Genomic DNA, 26630 nt, shown 5'->3' with positions numbered 1-26630 from the left:
AATTCCAGTGGGTTTTAAGTCCTGCAGTTTAACATTCAGGTTTTAGAAGTATTTTCCTTTTGTTTATTTTCAACCTTGTGCAGCAGAGCTCCGAGGTGATACAGGGCAAATGAATGCCAACTCTTGATATATTTAAAAGAATCTGGAAAAGCTGATGGAGTTAAGAGTTGAGGCTGGACCCAAGGTGATGCTGACAAACAGTGTGAGTGGGAAAGCACAGAATATCCCTGACAATGAATTCTTTATAGTGGCTTTCAACTACCAGCTGATAAGAACGAGGAAGGAGGCTCTCAAAATAGGAAAGAAAGGTATTTTCCAGTTCTGTGGGTTGCTCTGAAATCAAACTCAACCTGAAGAAATTAGAGCTGCTCTGCTGCAGCAAGGTAAGAAGCTCTACTTCTGTCTGCCCCAGGCAGACAGATTTGTCTGGGCCTTCTGTTGAGCTTCACAGTGAGTTAAGCTGCAAACAGAGCGTGCTCTTTATCTCTGGGAAAGTCTTTTCTCACTTTCCACAACAGAAACAGAATAGCTTATTGTTTCTGGCAGATGCTGAAATGATCCACCACAAGTCATCACCTCTCTTACTCCAGGACCAGCTAATGCACAGCTCAGTCACTGGGGTTTGGTCACTGGTTTGCTCAAAATCTTCTTCTTTTCCAGCCACATAACTGGCAGCAAGGAGAGTGCAGTGCAACAAACCAAGAGGAGGCAGTGTGCTGAAATCCTGCACCTAGCAGCACACAGAACTGCTCCATCTGGGAACTCCTCACCTAGGAGTAAATACTACTTCCCTGGAGTATCCAGTAAGAGATAGATGCTTGGGAAGTTGAAGGAGCTAAGTCCCCGGCACAGCAGCCTGCAGCAGAATGCTTCTCAGGCAGCAATAGGCATTTGCAAAGGAGTGATGGGACAGCTGGGGGTCCTCCCCAGGAGGGCAGGACTGGCACAGAACACGGCACTGATGGCCAAACCCACCTGTGACCACCAGACCTGCCCAAGAGGGGCACGTGGCATCTTCTCTCAGGTCTGGAAGCTCAAAGTGCAACATCTCTGCCAGGACACTTAAGCACATCCTGGGACTTTATCCAGCTTATTAAAGACATCAGTGGTGCTGTAACTCAGGTAACCATTAGCAGGGGAATATGTGGCCTACCTACAGAAATGAGGATCTACCATCAAACATTTAATTAAAAACAGACAGCAAAAAAAAAAATGCTGCTGTTACTCCCTCCTGATGAAGAGAACATCTCAGAAGTCTTTACAGCCCACAAAAAATCCCACACCCATGCAGTTACTGCTGTCCTCTGGCAAAGGAACAGGAACTGCTTGGGTATCTGTCCTGGACTTCTGTTCATGGATGTGTATGCAGATTTTCAACACTTTTGAAGGCTGAAGGATTATCTTTTTCACTATTAGAGATAATTTGAAATATGAAAACAATTAACTAGTAACTACAAAAGAGACTTAAGTCAACATTTCAGCCACCTCCCATCTACAAGGTCTGTAAGATCTAAGCAGATCTCTGGAAGAAGCTTCTATTTTTTTGTGCCAAATTTTTGAACCAACAGTAACACTCCACCTAGTATTTATCAACAAAAATAGTGTAAATACACAGTTCAATGAATAAAACATTAAGAAAGTAATATCATGTCCTACCAGCACGGTTTCAGTCAACATATCTTCATCAACAATATTATACTTTGAGTGGTGAGTACAGCAGAAGCCAACTTCACTGTGACTTATCTGAGTTTATCTGGACAACTGACAGCATTCTAAATTCAGGCACTGCAAACCTTTATTACATATTGGCTAACTCACTTCAACCCAAATGAATTTACAAACAATCACCAGTAAATTAAGCACACTACTGTGGACCATGTTCCAGTCCAGAAAAAATTCTCCAGAAAGGAGGAGAAAGTTTTTTGTTGCTTACTTGTGTTTGTGGAGAGGCAGCTCTCTGAGCTGCAAACTGAAGTGCACAAAGCCCCCTTGGTGACATTCAGTAGAGTGCTACTTGCACACTGTGCTCTCTTAGACCATCGCTGTCTCATTCTTAGCTACTGTCTACAATTGATCACAGTCATTGGAAGAGCTGAGATGTTTCAAATTAAAAATAAAAATCTGACACAGTAACACAAGAATCCCACTGCTTTATTAATCAGCCGTGGTTTAAAGAACACCCTTCAGAGCTAAACCTATTTTGTTCCTTGAAAAGAAATGGGAGAGATGTGATCCATCTCAAAAAAGTCCCAAAGTAAGAAGATCTACAGCAGACAACTCCTTGGAGACACAGAGATGCACTCAAGGATGCAAAAATCTGGAAATCAAAGCCCATAAACACATGATTAAACAACTGACCATGGGATCTGTAAACCCTCTGGGACTTGGAGGCTTTACATGCAGTGACTCACTCCAAGTCAGCCACAGCTCCTGTGGTCAAGTCCTTGTGCCTTTCAGGGAGGGTTTGGTGAACATTGTCCCACCTCCAAATGGATGATTGGCTCCCAACCAGTGCATAGGGCAGCAGCTTTCACCACATCCCCTCCAGGCCAGCCTCCAGTGTCACTGGGACTGTCCACACAACAGTAACTGGCACACAGGGAAAAAGGGCCTTTCCAGAATTTCACCAGCAGCACTGAGACTCCAGCAATTGTTTTTTGTTAGTCCCAAAGCCAGGAAAGCAGATCACCACTAGATTTTCCTACAGCGGAGCCCCAGCTCAGGGCTGTAGGCCCCAAATGAAGTATCACTGTCACCTGAAGCCAGAAAATCCTCCAGCACTGAGCAGCTGGTGCTGTAACACACAGCCATGAGTCTCCTGTAAATTCCTCAAAGGCAGGAACAACCAAACTGGATTTTGAGTTTGCATTCCAGAAACTTCACCTCGGCTTCAACAAAGTGCAAGAAGGACAATTTTCAGAAATCTCACAGAATTGCCTGGAATTAGGTTTACCAGGAGACTCCCTGCAACACTTCAAATAAAACTGACAACATTCTTCAATCTCAGCATTATCTAATGCTAACCATAGCAGTAAATGCTAGGACAGGCAACAGGAGCATCCTCATCCATCCAGAATGCCATCCTGGCAGCAGTTTGAAATGCCTTGGATCCCCTCACACCTCCTAAGACCAGGATCTCCCAAAGCACTGAGTGTCAAGGCTTTGCAACAGAGAAAAGAGTAACAAATCCAAGTACACCCTCAGCAGCAATGCTATATGGAGAGCAACTCAGCCTCAAGAACCAACTCCACTCAGCCATCAAGTCCAAGAGAAAATTCTCCTGGTGTTTGTACAGCCAAAATAGTGTTAAATGCAGGGGAAAGGGGTGAGTGGGTAAAAAGGCTTTGGAAGTACTATCAGAAGCTCAACAAAAAAGGCTTGGAGGTACAGCATGCTTGAGCTGTGTGTGCCCAAACTGCCTTAATGATATCAAGACAATTATTTAAAAAAAAAAATAGGAGACCTGGAAATGGTAAAAACCAGATGGTCATCAGGTCTGTTTACCTGTTGCCCAAATGCTGCAGGAAGGCATCAGAACACCTGACAAAGTGTCCTGGCACATCCCACAAGCAGCTGGAGAGGACAGCTGCAGGGACAGCAGGTGACTCTCCAGAGGAGTGCTGCAGCCTGGGACAGGCCACAGACTGCCTGGAGGCCCTCAAAACACAACTGGACATACCTCTGAACAAAGCCTCAAAGTCAGCTTTGCCGTGAGCAGATCAGAACGACCAGACACTCCTAGAGGTCCCTTACAACCCAAATCTGTCTGTGTTCTGTGAATAAACCTTACTGCCCAGGAAAAAGAGAGAAAACAAAAGGGCAGAGTCTCTGAGAGGACGTATCTTTGAAGGCAAAACATGAAATTTTCCTTTAGAGCCCTGCAGAGCCAAAATACTGGAAACACAGTGAGAGCTGTCTCCTCTGCCTCACTGACAGTCCCAGATCCCTCTGCAAGGTGCTGGAAAGGGATCTCAGTGCTGGGAGGCCTCAGCTCACATACAGCTCTTCAGAGTGGCCCTGGCAAGGCTGTGTTGAGCAGAGCAATATCTCAGCCCATCCAGAGACCAGCTCCTCACCCCTTGGGCTGCCCAGGGCTGGGCCAGCAGAGCAGGCTCACGGCAAGGGGAGAGGAGACAGCACCAGAGCCCATGGCCAGCAGGGCTGGTGAGGATGGTCTCAGGCACTGCCATTCCCTGACCTGTACCATCTGCAGAGAGGGAAGTTAATAAAACACGACAGACTAAAATTCAGTCAAATCCTCAGCACTGCCTTTGCTAAAGTAACAAATGCGTTGTCACAGCTGTAGCTGATTACATGCTTCCATTGGATGGCTTTGATCACAACCCTTCTGCAGCAAGGCTTCTGCCAGCACATCTGTGTCCATCACAGCATCACTGACCACAAGACATCCACAGAGTATCATACAAAGGGCTTTGCCCCCAAAGTGAGGCCATGGGCTCAGCCTGGGCCCTTCCTCTGGCTGCCAGAGATGAGGGAGAATCTGGTGTTACTCACTGTCATCCTCCAAAGCAAGGGCACTCACAGGGAGAGGGATGTGAGCAGGTGCAGAGAGAAAAAGAGGTTGTGCAAATATGCACTATGGAGCTGTGAGGCTCAGGTTAGTCATTACAGCTCTGTAGGCTGTGGATATTCCTTTCATAAGGTTGAGCTCACAATAACAACAGGGCTATGCTCTTATCACCAGCTTTGATCCCAGGCTAGGCAGGGTTAGGTGAGAAAATGCAGATTAAAAGTTTTCTTGGGGATTGCAGCTGCAATGAAAAGGAAAGAAGCTACAGCCTAGAACAAAAGCCATACCTGGAAGCACAGCAGGAGCAGAGGAGAGCACAAATGAAGCAGCTCTCATGCTCATCAAAAGAGACTCCAGTAACCATCCCTCAGCACTCAGTTGAAAATCCTACCCCCCACCATCACCTGACATGTCCAGCACTGCCTCTGCCCACACAGCATTTCTGATGCCAGGGCCTTTTCCCATGCTGGGCACACAGCACAGCCAGCTCCTGGCCTTGCCAGGCCTGCCTCCACCTCTACCAACCACACAGGGGGTGCCTGATGTTCCCCAGGGCACCTTGCTGGCCACAGCCACCCTGCCCACATGGGGAGGCTTCAGCAGCAGCCCAGGGCAGCGCCAGCCCCTGGGGCTGCACCTGCCTCTCATGGAGCCAGATCCTCGAGAGCAGCACAGGGTGCCCAGGGCCACACATCCCCTCCAGACCTTGAGGAGGCTGCAGACTCCCCCACACACAGGGAAGGCTGTCAGAAGGGTTATCCAGTTCACAGAGCAGCAGCTGTGAACCCCACAGACTTTGCTCCTGCACGTGGTGACAGCACCATAAAGGCAGAGCCCCTGGGGACACGGGGAGAGCCGAGTGCCAGGGCAGAGCTGTGGGGCAGAGGCTGCCAGGACTGTTTGCTGTCCCTGCTCAGCACAGCCCCTCAGCAAGGACAGGCCCCGCTGGGCTGAGCGCTCAGGGCCTGCGGGAGCCATGAACCCCGGGCCCAGCCTGTCCCCCATAAGGGCTGCCCCCACACCTCCCTGTGCCAGCCCACACCGGGGATGGGCCAGGCTGGGGCTCCCCGTCCACCGCAGGGGTACCCAGAGACCGCCCCCCACAACAGGGCAGGGATCTCGCTGGGGTCTCCATGGAAGCAGGCTGGGAATGATGGGTCAGGCTGGGGGGTTCCCCAGCCACAGCGGGGGCACCCAGAGCCCAGACCCCTCCCCAAAATGCAAAAGGGTGGCACGATCTCCCCACTGCAGGGGGCACGGCGTGGGGTCTGCACCAGGTCGGGGATGGGGCTCACATGGGGGCTCCCCATCCATTCCGGGGGACTCCAGAGACCACCCGTCTCCAGAGCGAGGGCCCAAGGGGGTCTCCATGGAACCGAGGGGAGGATGGGGGCCAGGCAAGTGTGCTCCCCAGGAATACCGGGGGGGGTGCAGAGACCACCGCCTCCCCCGCACTGCAGAGCAATTCGCATTGGACTGGAGCTGCAAGGGGTGGGAGTCAGGCTGGGGCTCCCCATCCATCCCGAGGGAGGCCACAGCCCAGATCACCCATAAGGGGCGAGGGTCGCACAGCGCCCCCCCCTCCGGGACCCGCCGCAGGGCGCCCCCAAGCGGCCGCCCCGGGGAGGGGGCGAGCGGCACCGGCCACGCCCCCTCGAGGGGCGCCGGCCACGCCCCCTCCCGCAAGGCGCGCACCCCCCCCCCATCCCCGGGGGGCTCACCCACCCCCCCCCCCCACCCTGGTACCCGCGCCGCACGCGCCCGCCCCGCCCCCTCTTCGCGGGGCCCCAAGACCGGCCCGTGGCCCCATCCGCACCTCCCGGGACACCGCTGGGGCACGCCCGCGGCCGCCACCGCTCGTACCTGGCTCTCCCGGTGCTGCGCCGCCCGCTCTACCCAGAACCCGGATTCGGGTCGCGGCCCCTTTAAATGGAGGCGCCGCTCGGAGCCCTCAACGCGCTGCCAGCCGACGGGGGGGCGGCGGCGGCGCCCTATTGGCTGTGCGGAGAGAGGGACGCGCTCTCATAGGCCGCGGTGGGGCCTGGGCTCGCGAGACTCGCTCACGAGCGGCTGCCGCGGAAACGCGGAGCGGAGCCCCGAGCTCGGGATCGGCGCGACAGCCCGGATCGCCACGGGCGGCTGGAAATCCTGGGGCGGATCCGCCTGGCGGAGCGGGTCCCGGCGGGCGGGCAGCACGGAGCCGGGCGCGGGTGACAGCTGCGGTCTGGCGGGGCACGGCGGGGTGCGGGGGGGGAGCACGATGGGAGGCGCGGGCCAGAACGGGGCGCCCCGGTTCCCGCCGGTGCCCACGCGGCCACCCGCAAAGCGCGGAGCGGATCGCACGGAATGGGCTCGCCACCCCGCTCCCCGCCCCCCCCTTAACCCTCTCGCTGCCGCCTCTCCCGGCCCCAGCCCCGCTGTCGTCCCGGGGGGTCCGGTCCGGCCGCACCGCTACGGCCTCTACCTGCACGCGGGGGGACCCACCCGGCAGAGCCCGGGCGCCGCCACCGCCTCCCCGAAGCTGGAGCGTCTCCCCGGGGCGGTGAGTGACAGCGCGGCCGGGCGGGGCTTCCGCGGGGGCCCGGGACGCGGCACCGCCCCCGGGAGGGACCGCCCGGGCCGGCGCCCCCCATTCCCGGCACCGCCTCCCCCCGGGATCCCCCTCCCGTGCTCGGGCTGCGTTCCCGCACCACCGCGCAGAGCCCGGCGTGCCCTTCCCCGGCCATGACAGCGCCCACCTGGCCTCGCCGCCCGCGGCTCCCCCTTCCCGCCTCCATCCGTGCCCCCCGCGCTGCTCCGCCCCACCGGGCTTGTTCCCCCCTCCCCGGGGGTCCCCTGCCGGCGGGACCGGGCCCCCCCCGGCTCAGCGGGGCAGCATCCAGCTCTCGGCCGCCCCGCTCCACCGGGGGGCTCTCCCATCGCTCCCGCCCCTGGGAGCCTGCGGTTTCCCGGCCCGCGGGCACATGGGGGTGCCGGGGCTGAGCGTGGGCTGGGAGCCGGGGGCACAGCCGGGAGCGGGCGGCGGAGCTGCGGGAAAGCCGCGGGCGCTCCGCGAGGGCTGTGAGCCGCCCGGGGGTCCCGTGCCCGGGAGCGGGCTGGCCGCGGGCGCGCGGCACCTGCGCCGGTGAAGCGGCGGGAGCGGCGGGGTTTATTGCAAGGCGGTGAAACGAAACCCGCCCGAGGCACGACACGACTGCGCTCCCAGGGCGCCCGGTGCGCTCCCAGGGGAAGGAGCCGCCTTCCTCCGCACAGCGGGGCAGCGACGGGAACGGGCTCCGGGCGACAAGGGGAAGCCCGCGGCTGGAGGCGGCAAGGAGCGGGCACGGGGATGGAGAACACCTAGAGGAGACCGGATCGGCACAGGCCGGCCCCGCGGCGCTGCCGGGCTCCGGTGCTTGCTGGCCGGGGTGGAGAAGCCAAGGCCGGACCCGCCCCGGTGCCGTCGGGGATCGCGGCGGGGCGGCACGCGCTCGGCGCCGCCGCTGGCCCTTTAAAAGCGCGCGGCCCCCGCGCTCCCGCACCGCGCCTGCGCGCCGCGCGCGGGGCGGCTCGCGGCGCTCCCTTTGTCCCCCGCTCGCCTCTCACCCAAGCTTGATGCCCGCCGCCGTGATTGGCAGCGCGCGCTGCCGCTCCGTTGACCAATGGGGTCCGCGCACGGCCAGCTGGTCCCGCCCCACTACGGCGGCCTCTGTGAGTGACGGCGGGGTTGGCCAGTTAGCGGCGCGGCGGCGGGCGCCAGGTGGCCAATAGGAGCTCAGGGAGAGGGGCGCCGTGTTAGGCTGCGCGAGTTCCGGCCGCGCGCTCTGCTCTCAGGGCCGCCGCGGTCCCGGTGCCCGTGTCCGTCCCGGTGTCCGTGTCCGGGGCCTGTGCCTGTCCCGGTGTCCGTGTCCCTGTCCGGTGTTGCCGCCAGGTGAGCTCGCGGGGGCGGTAGGGTCGCGGCTCGGCCCCGCTCCGTCGCCCCGGGCCCGGCGCGGCCTGCGCGGCCCGCCCCGCCCCTGCACGCGGGGCCGGCGGGAGCCAGCCGGGACCGAGCTCCGGGCCGCCTCCCGACCGTGCGCGTGTTGCTTTTAGGTGGGGAAGATGCAGGGCAACAAGGGCTTCAACATGGAGAAGCAGAACCACGCTCCGCGCAAGCAGCACCAGCAGCACCCGCCGCCGTCCATCCCCGCGAACGGGCAGCAGGCCAACAGCCAGAGTGAGTCCCGGGCCCGCCGCGGGGGCCCGCCCGGCCCCGCTCTGGGTAGGCGCTGAGCGACCGCTTCGGTGCAGCGGGAAACCTCGGGTTAGCTGCGGCCCTCGGGCGTGCAACAGGTCTCGGCAGGAACAAAAGGAACCCGGTTTTCCAAGTTTAAACAATAAATCCTTAGGTTCCCAAGCAGGCTGCAGCATCTCCTGCTAAATCAGTTTTTTCCCCTTGTTGGAGGCTGCGGTTTTAATTGCGCCTGGGTTGTATTTGTGCGTTTTCTTTTGGTTTTCTTAAGTCCGCTCGTGGGTACGCGCGAGTCCTGTGGCGTTTGTTCGGAAGTTTTTGTGTTCGTGAGTTTCTTGCGCTCCCAAAACCAGAGCAGGCGATATAGAGGTTCTTTGTCCGAAAATCCCAGGGAAAGATCGCTTACAGTTTGAAAGTCAGTGCGTTCTTGACACTGTTATATTCTTTAAGCGTCGCGAATATAACGAGCTCTGTCTTTCATTGTCTGGTTCCTGTTTTTTCCCCGGGCATAACAGATGGCTTCTCAATACAGGTTTTCTTAGGAAGCTAGAAACTTCAGAAACTTGGTTGCTAGAGCAATTACTAGATTGTACAGAAGTAAGAATCGGTGAAGATTATGCTGTAGTGAAAACGTTGTTGCAGCGATCTGCAGGCGCCTGTTCAGACTGATTTTTCTTTGTTTATAATGAGGAACCGGGAGATGCCCAGCTTTACTCAGTATTTAATGCCATTTGACATTGCCGAAGCCGTTCTGCTCCAGCGGGTGTCCGGGTTCTCCTGGTCAGTGTGGAGTCCGCTCCGGAGCGGGGACAGAACGCGTTAATGGCTTCAGGGGCCTGAACCGATCTAACCTGGTGGTTTAGAAGTGGCGAGACATCTCCGTTAGCATTTTTGGGGAGGGAAAGAGTGCTTTAGTTTTATTTGATGTGGATTTGTTGGGGTTTTTTTTAAGCTTGGATGTTCAAAAACAAAAGTGTGTAGAACTCACCTGTGTGCTTTGTGTGATTCCTCATAGTGGAGGTTTTTTTTGTGTCAAGGATACCAGGCTGGTAAAAATCCGGCATGTTTTTGTTAAGTGGTGGAGTTGAACAGGCTCTTTATCAGTTCCCAGACAATAACAGAGCAGAGTGGCAGAGCAGCCGGTTCCAGTCAGGTTGAAAACAATAACAGTACAGCTGTACTGGGGAATTCCCACAGGAATCAGCTGCGAGTGAATGAGTGTGTCTCATTCCTTTGCATGGATCTCCTGAGGCAGAACAGAGGTACTCTGTGTACCCCTGAGTGTAACTCTGTGCAAGTACCTCGTGTTGTATCCACAGCCCTTCAAATCCATCCCCAAATACTCATGCTGTGAACAAGGCAGAACGTTTCACTCCTGCACCTTTGTGAAGTAGATAACTTACTCTCACTGCTCTTCTCTGGGCACACTCTGTCTGGTTATTTAGTGTTGGCCATGGAGGTGTGCTTACTCCTATCAGAGTTGTCCTTGCATTGTCTTTTCATGGACAGTCTTTCTCATTTATTGCCCTGTTTTGTAACTGCAGTCAAGCCATTGATGTTCACAGTTTATTTCATATGTGTGACCATGACTTGTGTCCTCCTCTGCAAAGCAAAGGAGTTGCTTTCTGTGCCCTGTAGTCCTGTGTGGTTAAGTTCCATGTGTGTTTAAGAAAATGGGGCACAGGGTGATAAAGTGATGCTAAATCCACCCCTGTTTCTGGCACATAACAGAGCTCTCAGGCTCATGCTGGACTCTTGCTGAATTAAGGGTTAAAGATTGTATATGCCTGTGGGGATTTGAGAATGTTACTGTTTGTGTTTATTTCTGTTGGACAGCTCAGAAAATATTTTAACTTTGGACTTGATCTCAGAGGTCTTTTCCAACTTTAAAAATCCCTTCTAGCAGAACTTACTGAATAGGGATTTTTTTCCCTGTAATTAATCTTGTGATTTTTTTGAGGGCTCATCTATATGGCAGAGTGTTATTTTAAATTTTGGGTTGGTATTTTTCCCCACTATTTTCACTATTCCAGCCCTCTCTTCAGCTTGGAAACCCATACTCTGGAACCCATCTCACAGAATGACAGCTATCTTAAATGTTAACTGTCTGAACAAAATTTCCTCTTATTTTCATATTTTTCTAGATATCTGGAGTTGGTTTTGTGTGTTTTTGAGTAAAACTCTGTTTTCTGGCTAAACTGTGGCTTTTCTGTAATTATTTGTGTTGTAATAGCAAAATCCTCTGTTGTGACTGCAGTTGTTTTTTTTTTGTGGGCCAGTTACCTTGACCAGATCTCAAAAAGTTTGATTGAAATATTTGATGTTATTTCAAGCTGCAGTGTGTTGTTTCCTCCAATTCACTGGTGTTAATGAGCACTGAGGTTCAGTTTTCTTTAAAAAAGCTATGGGACCAGTCTGAAATAAAACATCAAACTCCCTTTTTGCTGGAGAGATGGCTGGAGAGGTTTAAGACCAAAATGAAGGGGTGTGTTATCTGTATTATCCTGTGTCTCTGTGGTCACTGTGATGAAACCTAATAAAATTTATCCCCCCAACTGTAGAGCAGCTGTGTACCTTATTCCCCTCAGATGAAGGCCTGACCATTGACCTGAAGAATTTCCGGAAACCCGGTGAAAAGACCTTCACCCAAAGGAGCCGCCTCTTTGTGGGGAATCTGCCCCCTGATATTACAGAGGAAGAGATGAGAAAGTTGTTTGAGAAGTATGGCAAGGCAGGGGAAGTCTTCATACACAAGGACAAAGGCTTTGGTTTTATCAGGCTGGTGAGTGACTTGGCACTTTGGGGAGTTTTGTGGTGATGGCTCACAATGGAGCACTGTTGCTAATTGAAAGTTGTGGATGTTCTGATGCCTTGCTGATTACACCTGCTGATGATCTCAGTAACCTGGAATATGGGATTAGCTTCCAAGTGGTTGGTCTAGAGCTTGTTCTTAAGAGAGATGTGAATTTAGGCAGCTTGTGGCAGGAGTTATGAGAGATCTGATAAATTTATTCTGAAATCAGCTGGTAGAAAGCAGAAAAAAACTCACATGAATGTGATGCTATTATAGCCAAAGTGAACTTTTCTATTTCTGGAATATAGAATTCCTATGGGCATAGTTTGTCATGCAGCATTTCTGGCATGATTAATGCTCTTGGGCTAGGGGATCTAGATGATCACATTGAAGTGTTTCTGAAAGGGAAGTAGCTACCACCATAGAGTGGTTCTTAGATTTCTGTGGCTCATGCACCACTTTTGTGAAAGCCCTGAGGTGAGTGGATGAGGTTTCCACAGCCATATCTGGGCCACTTTTGTGTAGTGTAGCTGCTTGGGAGTTACTTAAGTGAGTGGAAAGGTGGGAAAGTGGCATGAAAGGTGTGAAAGTGGCATAGAAGGTCTTTCACAGATTGTCATACTGTCAGCATTTCCTTATCAGACTTGGTTAATAGATTAATCTTGGTTGTTTTTTTAAAAAAGGTGCTTTGTAGCCTTAATATAATTGTGTCATTATGAAAATGTCATTGTTTGCTTAGTTCATACTAGCTGTTGGACTAAACTTAGATATTTGTTATATATTTCTCACCCTCCCCACCCCCAAACTCTGGCTGTTCAGTCATTCATGATAAGGAATAGCTGTGCTTTTTGGCACGAGGATCATTTATTTCTCTCAGAAGTACTTGCTATGGAGAAATAAGCTTGTGTTTAGTCCTGTGCCTTTCTGGAAGCTTTAATGCAGGCTGTTGTATCTGCAGGAAACTCGCACCCTGGCAGAGATTGCCAAGGTGGAACTGGACAACATGCCTCTGCGTGGGAAGCAGCTCCGCGTGCGCTTCGCCTGCCACAGCGCCTCGCTGACAGTCAGGAACCTGCCTCAGTTTGTGTCCAACGAGCTCCTGGAGGAAGCCTTCTCAGTGTTTGGCCAGGTGGAAAGGGCTGTGGTTATTGTGGATGACAGAGGACGATCCTCTGGGAAAGGCATTGTGGAGTTCTCAGGGAAGCCTGCTGCTAGGAAGGCGCTGGATAGATGTAGTGATGGGTCTTTCCTGCTGACTACGTAAGTGTGCCTGGGACAGGTGCTCTGCATGGGCTGGTGAATGCTGGTTCTGGCACCTCAGTGGGACAGGTGGGGGATTGGCCTGGGGAGAATTTTATTTAGCTTTGTTCCAACAAGAGACAGTCTGTGCTGAAGCTCAGGTCTGAAAGCTTTCTTCTGGGAAGCTGCTAGTGGGGTAAGTGCATAAAACTTCCCAATAAACTTTTTCTCCATAAAACAACCTTAGGGCAGTTAAAGCAGCCTTTAAGAGCAGGACCTGTTTCAGAGACCATCCATATAACTTGTTTGGAAACAAAGTGCAAGTGTTTTAATTGTACACTCTGGGTCACTAAAAGGGAGAGTCTTCTCCACAGGGTGGAATGCCACTGTGGGCATGGGATCTGTTGGAGAGGCTGCTCACATAGATTGGATTGTGTTGTAATGGAGTTTTCACCATTATAAACTGTTTTCCCTGTGCTTGAATGTAATAAGGCAGAAAATCATGTTCTCATAATTATATGAACTTGCTCAAGCAAATGACCAATTCCAGTTGCATTCCACAAAACAGCTTGTTGCTCTGTTAAGAGGGAGCCATTTCTTATCTCTTAGAAAAAAATTACTCTCTTTTGTATTATGCTCCTAGAATTTGTGACGAGAGCACTTCCTGAAATGGAGCTGTATTGCTCATTTTTAAAGTAATTTTTAAAGTTTTGTGCTTCTCACCTCCTGTGGCTCTGCAGTGGCACAGCTATACACAAGCACATTCAGTTTCAAAAAGCAGGTTTTGTTTATTTCTTTTTTAATACCTGTTTTTCTCCCTGATGCTTCTTGAGCATAACCAGCATAGTGAGTAGTGCTCTACCAGGAGGATTATTGTTAGGGAGCTTTTGCTGGTTCAGAAGTCTATACCTGAAAGAACAATGCAAACAGATTTTTAAAAGTGATTTTTAAAACTAACCACTATCAATGCATAGCTAAGGTTAACATTCAGTCTCTTTATAGCTATCAGTACATTGGGTTTTGGTATCTAAGACTACAAATAATTCTGTTGTTCTTTTCTAGTTATGGTTTGGTTTTGATTAAACTTGTTCTGGTTTGTCCTAGTTCAAGACAGGAAAGCTAGATAAACTGTTTGAAATCTGTTCATGTTAGAAAATAAGATTATTAATAATGGAATATGTCACAAAGTGCAAAGCTGTATTATGGATCTTAAACTGAGGAAATGGATTTTAGCCCTCCATATCCTGCCTTCCTGCTGGAGCCTGGGTGCCCATGGCCAACTTGGCACAACAGGATCATCTGTCTTCATTTCCCCAGCCCTGGCGCATGGGACTGGGAGCTCATGGGGAGCTGGGGTGCTGCTTTTGCTGAGGATGAGCAGTGTCAGTGCTGTGCTGGAGAGCTGATTCAGAGGCCAGGTCAATACTTTGTTCTGCATGCAGAAGCCAGGGAGAGAGGAGCACACATCTGCAGTGTCTGCTCTGAAGTGCACCAGTGGATTCCCTGGGGGGTAGAAATTCAGACGAGGGCCCAGTGGACCTTCCTAGAGCACTGTTGCCAAGCAACAGTAGCACATGGTGGCCTCACCAGCACAGGATGACTGGATGGTGCAGCCTGCAGCCTCCAGTGAGGAGTGTGTGGTGACTCTTTGCTTTAGATAGCCATAAAAAGGCACAGATGGCTTGTGCCACCCTAGAGACAAGACTTCATGCTGAGTAGATCTTACTGGAGTGTGTCAGGATTCCAGTTAAGCTGTTAATTTGAAGCAAGTAACTACAAATATTATTCTTCCAGTACAATTTTGATTTGGATTAAACAAGGATTTTGATTGACAGTTACACTCCTATTCTTAAAAAAAAGAGTTCAAAGTGATTCCTGGTTTCACTTTGGTTGAGATCCCCAGCTGCTCTGAGTTTCTGAGAGCAGTGCTAAAAGCAATATAAGTTGTGTTTTCCACTTCTGCAAGCTTGTTCTTGATTTTTTGTCAAAGCACCTCACTTTTTCTTTACAGATTCCCTCGCCCTGTCACTGTGGAGCCCATGGATCAGTATGATGATGAGGAGGGTCTACCAGAGAAACTAGTCATCAAAAACCAGCAGTATCACAAGTATGTGCCTGGCATGCAGCAGGAGAGGAGAGTGCCTGTGGGCTAGTGTGTCTTAGAGGGGTGGCTCATCAGTGCTCATCAGGTCCTCCTTTTTTTTCCTTAAGTGTGACCTGACTTAAGAAGAATTGCATTCACTCTTCTCTTGCCATGATTGGCTGAAAGAAAATAGTGATTTTTGAATCCACACTGCTGGATAAGACTGGCAGCCTTCACATATTTTCTATAAGTCCATTTCAGTTGTTGGAATAAAAAATTAGGTCAATTTGATATAACACAGATGACATGAGATTCCCTGGGAAGTATTACAGAAAGCCTTTGTAGGAAACACTTGAATCCACAATAGAAACTTGGGGAATTTTATGAGTGGCATTAGGAGATTGTAGAACTATCCAGGTATAAGACCAGAGTCTTAGAGGGCTCCCCAGTCAGTATAAGTGGGAATCCTGTGATCTGAGCAGTTGGCATTGGCAAACCATGTGAGCTCATGAATTTTTCAAGTAAGGAAGATGAGAGCTTCAGGAGGTGGAATTAGGAGTAGTCCTGTTCTACAGGTGCAGAGTAAAAATAACATGCACACTTGGGCAGTGTTTGTTTCTGGAGTGCATCTGTCCATAAGATGTGCAGCAGGAGCAAAGGCTGTTGCTTTCAAGGGGATTTCTAAATCTCTTCACCCAGAATCTCTTATGAAAGCAATGCCATTGCTTGTTATGGAGGAGGACAGCTTCCATGCAGGAATAAGATGATGCCTGAGGAGCAAACCAACTGGTGTCTTAGGCACAGTTAACTGGGGTCTGCTATTGCATTTGACACACAAATGGAGCTTTCTTGGTTCCTCCTTGCTCTCCTGAAGCATTCACTAGCTGTTCGTTGTCTGCCAGGGAGCGTGAGCAGCCTCCTCGGTTTGCACAGCCTGGCAGCTTTGAGTATGAATATGCCATGCGTTGGAAGGCTTTGATAGAGATGGAGAAGCAGCAGCAGGAACAAGTAGATCGCAACATCAAGGAAGCTCGAGAGAAGCTGGAGATGGAGATGGAAGCAGCTCGCCACGAGCACCAAGTGATGCTCATGCGACAAGGTACCAGCCAGATGGGTAAATCCAGGGTGGGAGCAGGGCCCTGTGCTATCCTGGAGTGGGTGGCTCAATAGACTGGCTAGAGACCACTCAAGGGGAGCTGTGGTGCAACCAAGCATGGTAGCAGCAAATAAATGGAATTCGTAACATCATTTAGGTGGAAAAGATCAGCAAGCCCAACCATTAACCTCCTTTCAGGTACTTGTCGAGCAGTAAAGTCTCCTCAAGTCTTTTCTCCAGGCTGAGCCCCTTTCCCAGCTCCCTCAGCTGCTCCCCAGCAGAATTGTGTTCCAGACCCTTCCCCACTCCGTTCCCTTCTCTGGACACGCTCCAGCCCCTCAGTGTCTGTGTTGTTGTGAGGAACCCAGAGCTGGACCCAGGATTTGAGGAGTGGCCTCAGCAGTGCCCAGGCAGGGGACAGTCACTGCCCTGGTCCTGCTGCCCCACCATGGCTGGGACAGGCCAGGTGCCCTTGGCCTCTTGCCCACCTGGGCACACCTGGCTCCTGTTGAGCTGCTGGTGAGCAGCACCCCCAGGGCCTTTCCCACCAGGCCCTTTCCAGCCCCTCTGCCCAGCCTGGAGCTGCAGGGCTTGGTGTGACCCAGGGCAGGGCCTGGCACTGAATCTTGTTAGACCTAACATGGGGAGATGCTGCTGTATTGGTAAAGACTCTGTTACCTTTTTCTCTTCTATATTATAGTTCTAGTTCAGGAATTCATGAGAGGTGGCATGGGAGAAGAGTCTGATTGTGTTTTTTACTGTTGTCTTACACAGATTTAATGAGGCGCCAGGAGGAGCTGAGGAGAATGGAGGAATTGCATAACCAAGAAGTACAAAAACGTAAACAGTTGGAGCTCAGGTAAGGGGGCAGGTTGTGAAATGCTGTGAATCCAGAGCAGAATAAAACACCTCTTCACTGCACCTGATTGTTCATTGTGACAATTTAATTGCTACCTCAAGTGTGCCTGTGCTTTGGGCTTTTTTTGTTCATAGGGAAGAATGTACATTTGGTTTAAGATGGAAGCGTTAGGAGTTTCTTCCATTGATCAGTAGGTGCTTCTTCACATTTCTGTGTCTCAGTTAAGCTCCTTTAAATGAGGCAGATAGAAAAATCAGAATCTCTGCTGTGATTTAGTGGCTTCAGTGCTGTAGATTGGGAAATCCCATTCCAGCATCTTTGTTTTCATTTGAAGGTAACTTGGTCTCAGATTTCTCTCTCCATTATAGCACTTCCTTGTCTTGGGGTTGTTTTGAGAAACTCCAGGAAGATTACCAGACTATTTGTAATAGAAGGGGATTGAGAGCCGTCAGGCTTGATGCATGATACTGCATGTAGGCTGCATGCATTTGGCAGCAGCTGTGTACGTAGGGTTGGAAAATACTTCTAAAATCATGGGTTTGGCTGTAAATCTATCAGTGCCAAGCCCACGATCAGTCCCTAAGCACCACATCTACACATCCTTTAAATCCTTTTAGGAATGGTGACTCCACCACTTTCTGGGCAGCCTGATGTCAAATCTCAATTTTCCCTGGTGTGACTTAAAGCAGTTTCCTCTTGTCCTGTCACTTGTTACCTGGGAGAAGAGACTGACTCCCACCTGGCTCCACCCTCCTGTCAGGCAGTTGTAGAGGGTGGTGGTGTCCCCCTTGAGCCTCCTTTTCTCCAGGCTTAGCCCCTCCAGCTCCTTCAGCTGCTCCTCATGAGACGCACACACACAAGTGGGTTTTTTTTTTTCAAATGAGCTCTCAAAACTGAAAGTTTGAAGTGTAAAGTTTCCGATGAAGATCCATGAGGCAGCACCGCAGCCCAGTGATGCAGGTGGTTGGTGTTTGTTGTGCTGAGCATCTTGGACTTCGTTTGCAGGCAGGAGGAGGAGCGCAGGCGCCGTGAGGAGGAGATGAGAAGGCAGCAGGAGGAGATGATGAGGCGCCAGCAGGAAGGCTTCAAAGGGAATTTTGCTGATGCGGTACGAGTGCTTCTACATTTCCATTACATCTCCACACTCACTGTAGATTTTTCCCTTCCACAGCACAGCTTTCTGTGGATTTTCAGCTTGGTTGGAGGACTGTACATCAGTAGTGCAGTGTACCCTACATTATTGACTCCCTCCAATCTTAATACAGTTTAGCCTGGAAACTGTAAATCTCCCAGTTCTGTTCCACTGCTCTTCACGTAGGGCCCTTTGTAGCTGTCTTACTGTTCAGAAAAATGTGTGCTGACTAATTCTGTTCTAACAGCAACACACACTGTCCTGAAGCACTGCAGCAGAAGGCTGTTATGATTATATGACTGGCAATATCCCTGGCTTGCAGTCTGTTTTAGTCATGATAAAATGATCCCAACTGAAGGCATTGCTGCAGGCATGGTATATGCTTGTACTTAAAAGTCAGTTGGTCAAGTATTTTTTGTAGTGTAACCTGGTGGTAACCTGCCTTTTAATAACAGTATCTCTAGTTCTACAGAGAAATACCTTACAGTTTGTTTCCAGTCCCAGGCAGTTTCTGTTGTGGAGGCAGCTGTAGGGCTGTTCAGGTGGTGTAATGGCATTGATGCAGCTGGGGGTAAGTGTTCAATGCTTACTAGTGAAACTTGGCCTTGGCAAAATAGGTAAATGTGTGTCAAACCAAAGGGCCAGGAGCATGGCTGAGCCAAAAGCTGGAATATTCTCTTTGTGCAGCAGATATCCTGATTCCTACAAATAATACTGCCTTCATATGATGGATAATGGCACTGAGACTGCAGATGAAAGTTGTCTTCACTTATCACTATTAAAAAAGTAGTGCTCTCACTGAAGTGCTCCTGATTTTGCAGTGAGAAAAATCTGTGATAGGTGTTTCTGATGCTTGGTTAATAAAAGAGAAATTGAGCTCACTAAATGGTATTTTAATGCAAGTGACCCAGTACTGTGTCTTTATGTAAGCTTGCATTCCTTTCAACAGGAAAAGCTTCTTAGCTGTGCTGAGGGAGTAGCAAAACTAATTCTGTCTAATGTGTTACTACTGCTCAGCACATCTTTCCATCAAGATGTCTTTGTTAAAGTCTGCATGTGCAGCTTTGCTGCTGGATGTTTTATTATAATTTTGAAAAACTACCTTTTATAATGAGATATTTAAAATAAAACCTATTGATTCAGCAGCTATCACGTGAAGGTTGCTCCTGCCTTTCTTTGATATTTACCCTGGGAATTACTTTTCTATACATTATTCAGTAGTAAATCCTCAGAACTCTTTGAATTTGTATAATTACATTTTTAAAAGCCTGATTATCAGTTGAGATGAGTGTCTGTCTTTCCAGAGGGAGCCACCAGACATGCGAATGGGACAGATGGGTATGGGAGGTAAGAGTTTTCTTTGTTCCTGTGCATGTTAATTTCCTTACAAAATCTACCCCTTTTTTTAGTGATCTCATTTTATTGGCTTCTTATTTAGAAACTCAAATTAATGTCCCAGGCTAGTAAGAGGAAGTATTCATGTGACAGGAAACACAACGTGCTGTAAAGCAAGATCAGCTGATTGTGACCTGATAGTCTGGACTCTGTCCCTGCATGGAGCAATGATTTGTGGCTCTGGGGTGATGAGCAGACCCCAGTCACTGTGTGTGTGTGCCAGGACTATTCCTCACTTTTCTTTTCCAGGTACCATTGGCATGAACAATAGAGGAGCTATGGGTGGTACCAATGTCCCAGCTCCTGCACCTCCTGCTGCTGGTCCTGGAGCTATGATCCCTGATGGAGCCATGGGAATGGTAGTGTATCTGCATCTGCTTTTTGTGCACACCTCTAAAATGCAGATTGTTGTTTCCAGTATTAAGCATTAGCTGCTGAAGTTGAGGCTTATTTATCTACTCAGACCTGTTGCTTCACTCCTGCTAAGTTAATCTTGCCTTGGTACTAGCTGATAATTTTCAGGAGATTGAGCCAAGTGTAATAATGGCTTCATTTACTTCCAAGAGAGCTAGTGCTGAAATGCTTGTTAGAAAGCTCTTAGGAGTAATATATGGTTGTTTTTAAATGACCTAGTGGGAAGCACTCTGTGAAATTGAGAAGTTTTTGAGAGTAGATTCTTGTAGGCATAAAGCCAAGCTTTCAGGAGTGTTCTGTTCATCACCAGTTCCATAACCAGAAAAGGGTTATCTCCTGTTCTCATATGCCAGAATGAGTTCAGCCAATTTGCTTAGGAGGTCAAAAGCAAAGAATCAGTGGTGTTCATGCTTATCTGTTTGACTTTTTAAATTTTTTTGTATTAGATTTAGTTTTAAACTTTACCAAAGGGTTTTGCAACAGACCCTGACTTTTGTGGCATTTGTTATCCATCTCTGTCACACAGAGGATTGGCCCTCCCACAGTGTCAGTCACCAGCAGAAACAGCAGCAATCATAGTAAAGTTTGTCCTAAAAGTTCATCTTCCTTCAGTGATTTTTGTGAACTGGTCCAATGAATGTTTTTTCTGCAAATATTCCTATTCAAACTGCTTGCTTTGTTGTGACTATGACACAGATTTTTTTTTTCCATAAAGAACAGTTTTATTTGTCTAAAAACCACCTAAGTGGTAGGGACAGCAAAGCAGCTGAGGTTAAGGGAATGTGCACTACACAGGGAAATTAAGGGGGAAGGTGAAGCCAGGAGTGGAAAGGAGAGGTGAGTTCATGGCTCACCTGCTGCACAGCAGGACTCTCTATTCCTGACTGCAGGTTGTGTGGGGAAAGGAGCTTTGTTCTACAATGGTGCGGGTTTGGGACTGTGGGGATGTTTTTGCTGGGGTGAATGTTTGCAGTGAGGTCAGCTGGAATTGTGGAATATTGGTAGAATTGCTATCAACTCAAACTGCTTTTAACTGCCCTTTGTTCTTCCTTGTTTTTCTTCCTGCATCTTCTGCACTGGTGCTCGTTCCCAGACCCCGCCACCGCCTCCAGACCGCTTTGGCCAGGGGGGAGCCATGGAGGGCCTGGGAGCCATGGGAGGGAACCCGCCCGCCTTCAACCGCGGAAACCCGGGCGGGGATTTCGGCCCCAACAAGCGCCGCAGATACTGAGCAGGGTTCAGCCATCCCCTGGACACGCCCCGAAGGAGGAAATCTCGGCAGGCCACACACAGGGCTCGACCTGGGGGGGAGGGGGGACGTTTTAAAGATTGGTAATTAGGGCCTGTTTTGGTAAAGCCACTCTAGGACAAGGGGAGTGCAGTCTGACTGGTAAAGGTTTTGGAAAATTTCATGTGGTGCATTCCTAATTTCAAAGTGAAAAATAAATTCTGGGAGGCTGCCCTGGTTCAGTAACAGTAAAATCTTACAAGGACCCTAATGCCATGACTATTTCAGGTTTCCTGTTTGCAGCTGAAATCATGAGGCTAAATTGGATAAAATTTCAGTATGTCTTGGCATTTTTTTAGTGTAGTGTACCTTGCTTAAGAGCACGGGGGGGGGGGTCTCTGGAGAACTAGGGCAGCATTTGGGTACTTTGCAGCTCCCATGATTTTGTAAATTTATATAGCTCCAAATGATCTGTCATGTAGTGAATTGGAGGAGGTTTTGTTTGTTTCTTTTCTTTTTTTTTTCCCCCCCCTCCTAACTTGTTAGTTACTCTTTTTACCTGGACCATTTGTTTCGTTGAAGTAGTTGACAGTCGTGCAGCCTGAAGGGCTGGCAGGTTCTTGTTTGGATGGATTTTTTTGATAACGTGTTGTATCTCTTTATTTTTACTGGTAGTAAAGTACAATCTATTGGATAAAGATACTGTATCTCATGCTGAAGATTTAACTGAAACAAATGTTTGTATAATCCTAACCTTGCCTGTCTTTTGTGTAGAAGTACTACAAGATTTTTTCATTTAGTGTAAACTGTTTGAACACAAACTGTAATTGTCCCACTAAAAAGTTTGAGTTTGTCTGAGGAATGTTACAGGAATGCATTATTAAAGTGGATTTTAAGCCTTTTTTATCTGGTGTCTTGTTTCTTCTTTTTTTTTTGTACTAATGTCTACATGTGAATTGAATTGAATGAAACTTCAGATTATGGTGTAAAAGTTGTTCTTGCATAGCCCTGTAAAGAGTGTTCAACCCCTGGGGATTTTTTAGCAGTTTTCCCTCTCACAGAACGAGTTTTATTTGTGGGTTGGAATGTGACCTTCAGCTTCAGCGGGTCAGAATGCGGAAAGGGAGCTGCTGACATACCTGGGATGTGTCTGCTGTGGTTGAAGGCTTGTCCGTGTGTCCTGGAGCTCAGTTCCTTTCTCAGGTGCAGAGTGCAGAGCTGTCTGTCTGTGCTCTGTGCTGCAATTGCCTCTGGCTGGGACTTTCCAGAGCTCCTGTGCTGGGGTGGGAAGGAAAAGACTCACTGGTGGCAAGGGTAATGCTTTATCATCTGGGGTAATGCTTTATCTGGGGTAATACTTGAGGGAATCTGTAGGGTCAGGAGCCTTCTGTGGCTTGTGCTCTCACATTGGGTCTCCAGAGTTGGGACTGCCCAAGGGGGAAGCTTAGAAATTAATTAAGGTGGGAAAGGGAGGAAGGAGAAAGTGTTATAGCCTAAAAGCATAAGAAGGTGCCTTGAAAAATTGTGAAGTCACGGGGAAGATAAAAACATTTTGAGATGGCTAATGTTGCCACAGCAAGAACCTTAAATTAGAGTTTGGTCCCGTAGGTGCTCTTTAAATGCAGGGGAAGATGAAATAATCACTCTGGGGCCTTAATTAGTTTACTCCTGTCTGTGAATGGGTTTTAGTTAACCTGGAATGGGATGATAAGATGTATGGAAGAGAGGCTGCAGCCAATGCTCTTTTGTTTCTTTTTCTTAATTTGTTCACATTTGAAAGCATCAGCAGCTGGTTTGCTGAGATGATATGGTATCTAATGGTGGTTATCAGCTTGATTGTGAAGCATGAAGAGTTTGGTGATGTTTTTCATCTGGCTTATTTGCTAGAACAGCTCACTGTTGCAAAATCTCAAGTGAGAATGCTAATTAGCTTTTCTGTTGCTGTGTGGAAGATGGAGCAGTTCTTGTACCTTGTCTGGAATGAGGCTGGCAGACATTCACTAGTGCCCTGGCTGTTGTGTAAGTGCAGTGTTTAATTCTGAAGTGTGAGATATGAGAAGAAACTATGAAGTTGCATCCAGGTATCTGTATTACCTCCTTCACCTGCCAGTTGCTCTGTTGCTGTGTGTTACTGAGCAGCCCAAGGAGGCATTGCTGTCCTAGTGGAACAGCAGAGCTCAGATTTTCAGCATCACTCTGCTGCTGAACAGTCCTGAGCAAGTGTAAGGTAAGGATGGGTCTGGTTACTGCCTTTCCCTGGGAGAAAAGGGTGTGTGAAATCATAGGGGAGGAGGAATTTAACACTGCTCAAAGCCCATCTAACAAAATTCCAAATTTCTAAAAGATCCAGTAATGAAAGAAAACTTAATTCTGGTATGGATCCTATAGATAACTGTTCTTAATTTGCTTTAAAGGATGAGACTGAAAACCGGTGGCTGAGTAAGGAAATGGTAAAGCAAACCTTCACTAAGATTTTCAGAGTCGTGTCAGGGCCAGGCTGCCTGCAGTGCAGAAGCATTTACAGCTGGGCACAGGAGCAGGCGAGGCTGCCTCACTCCAGAGCAGTTCCTTGCCCTGCTGAAGCCCTTTGGCTTTGGTGTTGGTGCTTGCACTGCCCGTTTCAGGTACGGAGTGCATCTCCTGAGGCTGGGCTGCTCACAGCCCTGCTGTGCTGAGGCTCAGCCCTGTGCAGGAGGGAATGCTTCCCTCTGCATGCCTTTCCAGAGGGCTGGCTATTATGTAATTGCACACTGATGAAATACTTTTACTCTTCTGAGGATAAACTGGTGCCTTTTGCTGTCATATTTGATCAGCTGGTTTAAAATGCAGTTCTCCAGTATCAGTTTGTATCACACCAAGGATTGATGAGAAATTTGGTTTCACCAGTTTGCTCTTAACTTTAAACCCCCATCCTTTGTGGACTTCAGAAGTTACAACTTGTGCTTTATGCAGTTAAGTAGTGAGTGCGTTTGCAAGAATCAAAGATAAATGAAAAATCCAGCTGGTATGTGGATAATTCTGTCATACCAAAGCAATAGACAAACATTTCATTTTTTTTTCCTGGCACGGTGCCTCTCACTAGCAGCTCTAATTTATCACAGAAAGCTGCGAGTGATGGCATGTGCTGAACTATTTCTCCAGTGAGCTACCTTTGGGGGCTGGAAGAAGGGAGATGTGATTTTCTATGGCCTTGCTGAAAGGCACCATCATTCTCTCTTCTCTTGGTCGTGACTTGGGTACCTAGTGCCAGATGTAAGTAAAAAGAGTAAGACAGCAAGGAGCTCAGCCAGGCACAGCCCTGCTTTTGGGGCACTTTCCCTCACTTCAGTTTGGCTACTCTGCTCTAAATAAGCTCACAGGGACCTTGCTTTAAAGGCAACAGGACCCTCAAAAGGATAAGTGCTGAAACCCCACACTCAATGCCAGTTCAGGGTGTTTCAGCCGGCAGATTTTGATTCAGGATGCCAGATAGTGATATAAAATTGGGTCTTTAGAAGTAGACTGAACTCTTCTTTTTGGACTGGCTCCAACTGAGGACTAAAGTGCACTTTTTGATGAGGAATATTGCATGTGCCTTCAGAGTGAGCACCACAGTGAACCAACTCCTAAAGGAGTAACTCAGCTCCAAGGAATTACCTCTGAAGCAAGACACTGGCTGAACTACAGGGAGAAAATCCTTATCAGCTGGGTAGCTGGTTCCAGTTTGAGATTGTAATTCTCGAATGAGACTGAAGACATGCAGCATTAGTCCTGTAATAACCCAAGATGCAGAAAAGCAGTGGTCTTGAATGGAGAGGTTGCCCATACCCCCATTTCTGGTACTTTTCTGGTCTTTTTCAAACCTGTTCTCTGAACTGTTGAATACAAGCAGTGCAGGCCCCTTGGACAGGTGCTACATAATCCCTTAGCAGTGCTAACTGAAGAGTGGCCAGGCAGAATTGCTCAATGTGTGTTCTTTTGAGGAAGATTTTATTGCCCAAATAAATAAAACATTCATCCTGCCTGCTGCATACATGTTTTTCAGGGATATCCCTTCACCTAACAAGCCTTTTGTAGGGAGGAATTACTCTGTGCTTTAGAAATGCAGGGTCTTGCTGCTCCCCTGGCACCACAGGGCATCCTGAGTGACTGAAGGGTCAGGGGTGAGCTGGGTTGGTTTCCCTGCAGGTATCCAGCATGTTCTCCCCAGGACCTTGCAGGGCTGATTTACACTGACCCTGATTGTTCAAGGGCAAACACGTTCAGCTGGGTTTGAGAGTAATTTATTCTGTTTTTTTCTACTTCCTTTTTTAAGCTGTTGTATATGAAATTAAGTACATAGAGAAACAGGCTCTATTTTTAACTGGGACTCTATTCCAGTCTCAGGTGTTCAGAGTTTCCCCAGCCCCCTGGGTACCTGCTGCTTGTCTCTGTGATGTGTCAGCCACATCAGCCTGCTGGTGCTTCCTCTGAGGTGTGCAGGGTAACCTGAGCTCCACATTCCCACTGGCACAGGCTTGGTGACAGCTGCAGCCCTGGTGACAGCTCGTGGAAAGAACAGGGAGATCTGAAACTCTATAGCTCTGCTCAGCCCCCAGGATGGCAAACCCCCCCATCACAGGCCTCTGCCCATTCCCTGGGTCCTGAGTGAGCTTTCTCACCCAAGCAGAGGCTCTGGATGCCAGCAGGATTTTTTTTTACCCACCTTTGGGCCTGTTGGGTCAGTTGTGACCTGGGGCAGTGCTTTGGAGCCACATGGACCATGTGGGTGTGACAAGCTCCCCCCTGCCCTCCTGTTCCCCTGCCAGCTTTTAGGTGGGTGTAGGTTTGTACACAGGCACAAAGAGGTGTGACAGTGATGCGTGTCCTCCCTGCAGCAGGGCTGGCTCCTTGCTCAGGAGCTCACAAGGAGAAGCTGCTGCCTGGGGCATCTCAAGGTGGGGGTGTTGGGGTCTCAGCTGCTCAGAGTGACCCCGAGAAAGGTTGGAAAGTCTTTTCCCAGTTTGAAGAAAGAGTCAGAGCTCTTAATTTCTTGGCCTCACAGTTGTTTATTGCATCTTATCTATAAAATTCCTTCTCTTGTCCTGCTGAGGTCTGCTCAGCAGGACAGTTCCAGGCACTCTGCCTGCCCCCAGGGCAGTGTTATGTCTTTATACTAAAAACTACATGTACTATGTTTACAATTACTTTCCAATACCCATCACCTATGTTAGACAGTGAGCTTCTACTCTAAACCAATTTAAAAGTGCCAAAATCACAGCAGAAGATGGAGGCCAAGAAGAAGAAGGAGAAAGGCTGGACATGCTCAGATCCTTCCATCTTGCCCTCCTGAATCCCCATTCTAAAAACCCCCAAATCTACTTTTTTACTTTCTGATAAATTCACTATCATTCTACTTAATTTGTCATGGCTTGCAGATCTTCATATAAGGCTGGTAACTTGCTCCAGGGGTCATAATCAAACCCACAGGGGCATTTTTGGGCTCTGTGCCAGGGGTCTTGGCTGCTCAGGACAGCCAGAGGGATGTCCTGGGTCCTGACATGGGGGTGGCAGAACTGAGCTGCAGATAAAGCAGCAGGACAGTGTGAAATAATCTGGAGTCTTCTCCCTGATAAGCTCCAGAATCCTGGCAAGACTTCACCCTAACTCTGAACTCTGGAGATACCCTTG

At 49.4% G+C, this 26630-nt stretch overlaps 2 protein-coding genes across 13 annotated transcripts in view; one reads left to right on the top strand and one right to left on the bottom strand.

Annotated features, from left to right (window-relative positions):
- ZMYM3 (zinc finger MYM-type containing 3) overlaps positions 1-7529 on the bottom strand; it is a 32495-nt gene extending 24966 nt beyond the window's left edge. Inside the window, exons 1-2 of one of the 6 annotated variants that reach the window (XM_074551709.1) lie at positions 7016-7033; positions 6395-6529 (exon numbers count right to left, since the gene is read on the bottom strand). The gene's annotated coding sequence lies outside the window, so the exon portion shown is untranslated. Of the gene's footprint in view, positions 1-6347; positions 6530-6995; positions 7173-7269 lie in introns of those variants that run through there. The other 5 variants (XM_074551712.1, XM_074551711.1, XM_074551710.1 and 2 more) reach the window with 5 other exon arrangements.
- On the top strand, positions 6600-21885 carry NONO (non-POU domain containing octamer binding). 7 transcript variants are annotated; one of them, XM_074551716.1, is made up of 11 exons: positions 6600-7073; positions 8603-8771; positions 11303-11523; positions 12494-12795; positions 14786-14881; positions 15760-15956; positions 16728-16812; positions 17818-17920; positions 19249-19291; positions 19589-19698; positions 20847-21885. In XM_074551716.1, exons 1-11 carry the CDS (start codon positions 6792-6794, stop codon positions 20982-20984), a joined length of 1746 nt encoding a protein of 581 aa, XP_074407817.1. In that variant the 5' UTR covers positions 6600-6791; the 3' UTR covers positions 20985-21885. The 7 variants fall into 7 exon arrangements, with proteins under 7 accessions (XP_074407817.1, XP_074407819.1, XP_074407818.1 ...); XM_074551718.1 differs by having other exon boundaries at positions 6601-7073; positions 8603-8726; XM_074551717.1 differs by having other exon boundaries at positions 6602-7073; positions 11330-11523.
- Positions 21886-26630: the final 4745 nt, after the last annotated feature.

The sequence above is a fragment of the Zonotrichia albicollis genome, chromosome 14 (genome assembly GCF_047830755.1).
Source record: "Zonotrichia albicollis isolate bZonAlb1 chromosome 14, bZonAlb1.hap1, whole genome shotgun sequence".
Taxonomy (NCBI): Eukaryota; Metazoa; Chordata; class Aves; order Passeriformes; family Passerellidae; genus Zonotrichia; species Zonotrichia albicollis.
The sequence above is the reverse complement of the archived record's forward strand: the minus strand, read 5'-3'. Positions and strand labels throughout refer to the sequence as shown.

What these genes read in the sequence shown, in the direction of transcription:
- NONO (XM_074551716.1), top strand. Translation starts at nt 6,792, where the DNA reads ATGGGAGGCGCGGGCCAGAACGGGGCGCCCCGGTTCCCGCCGGTGCCC. An exon ending in TGGAGCGTCTCCCCGGGGCG is followed by an intron (nt 7,074 to 8,602) that starts GTGAGTGACAGC and finishes TGTTGCTTTTAG; the next exon opens with GTGGGGAAGATGCAGGGCAA. An exon ending in AAAAACCAGCAGTATCACAA is followed by an intron (nt 14,882 to 15,759) that starts GTATGTGCCTGG and finishes GTTGTCTGCCAG; the next exon opens with GGAGCGTGAGCAGCCTCCTC.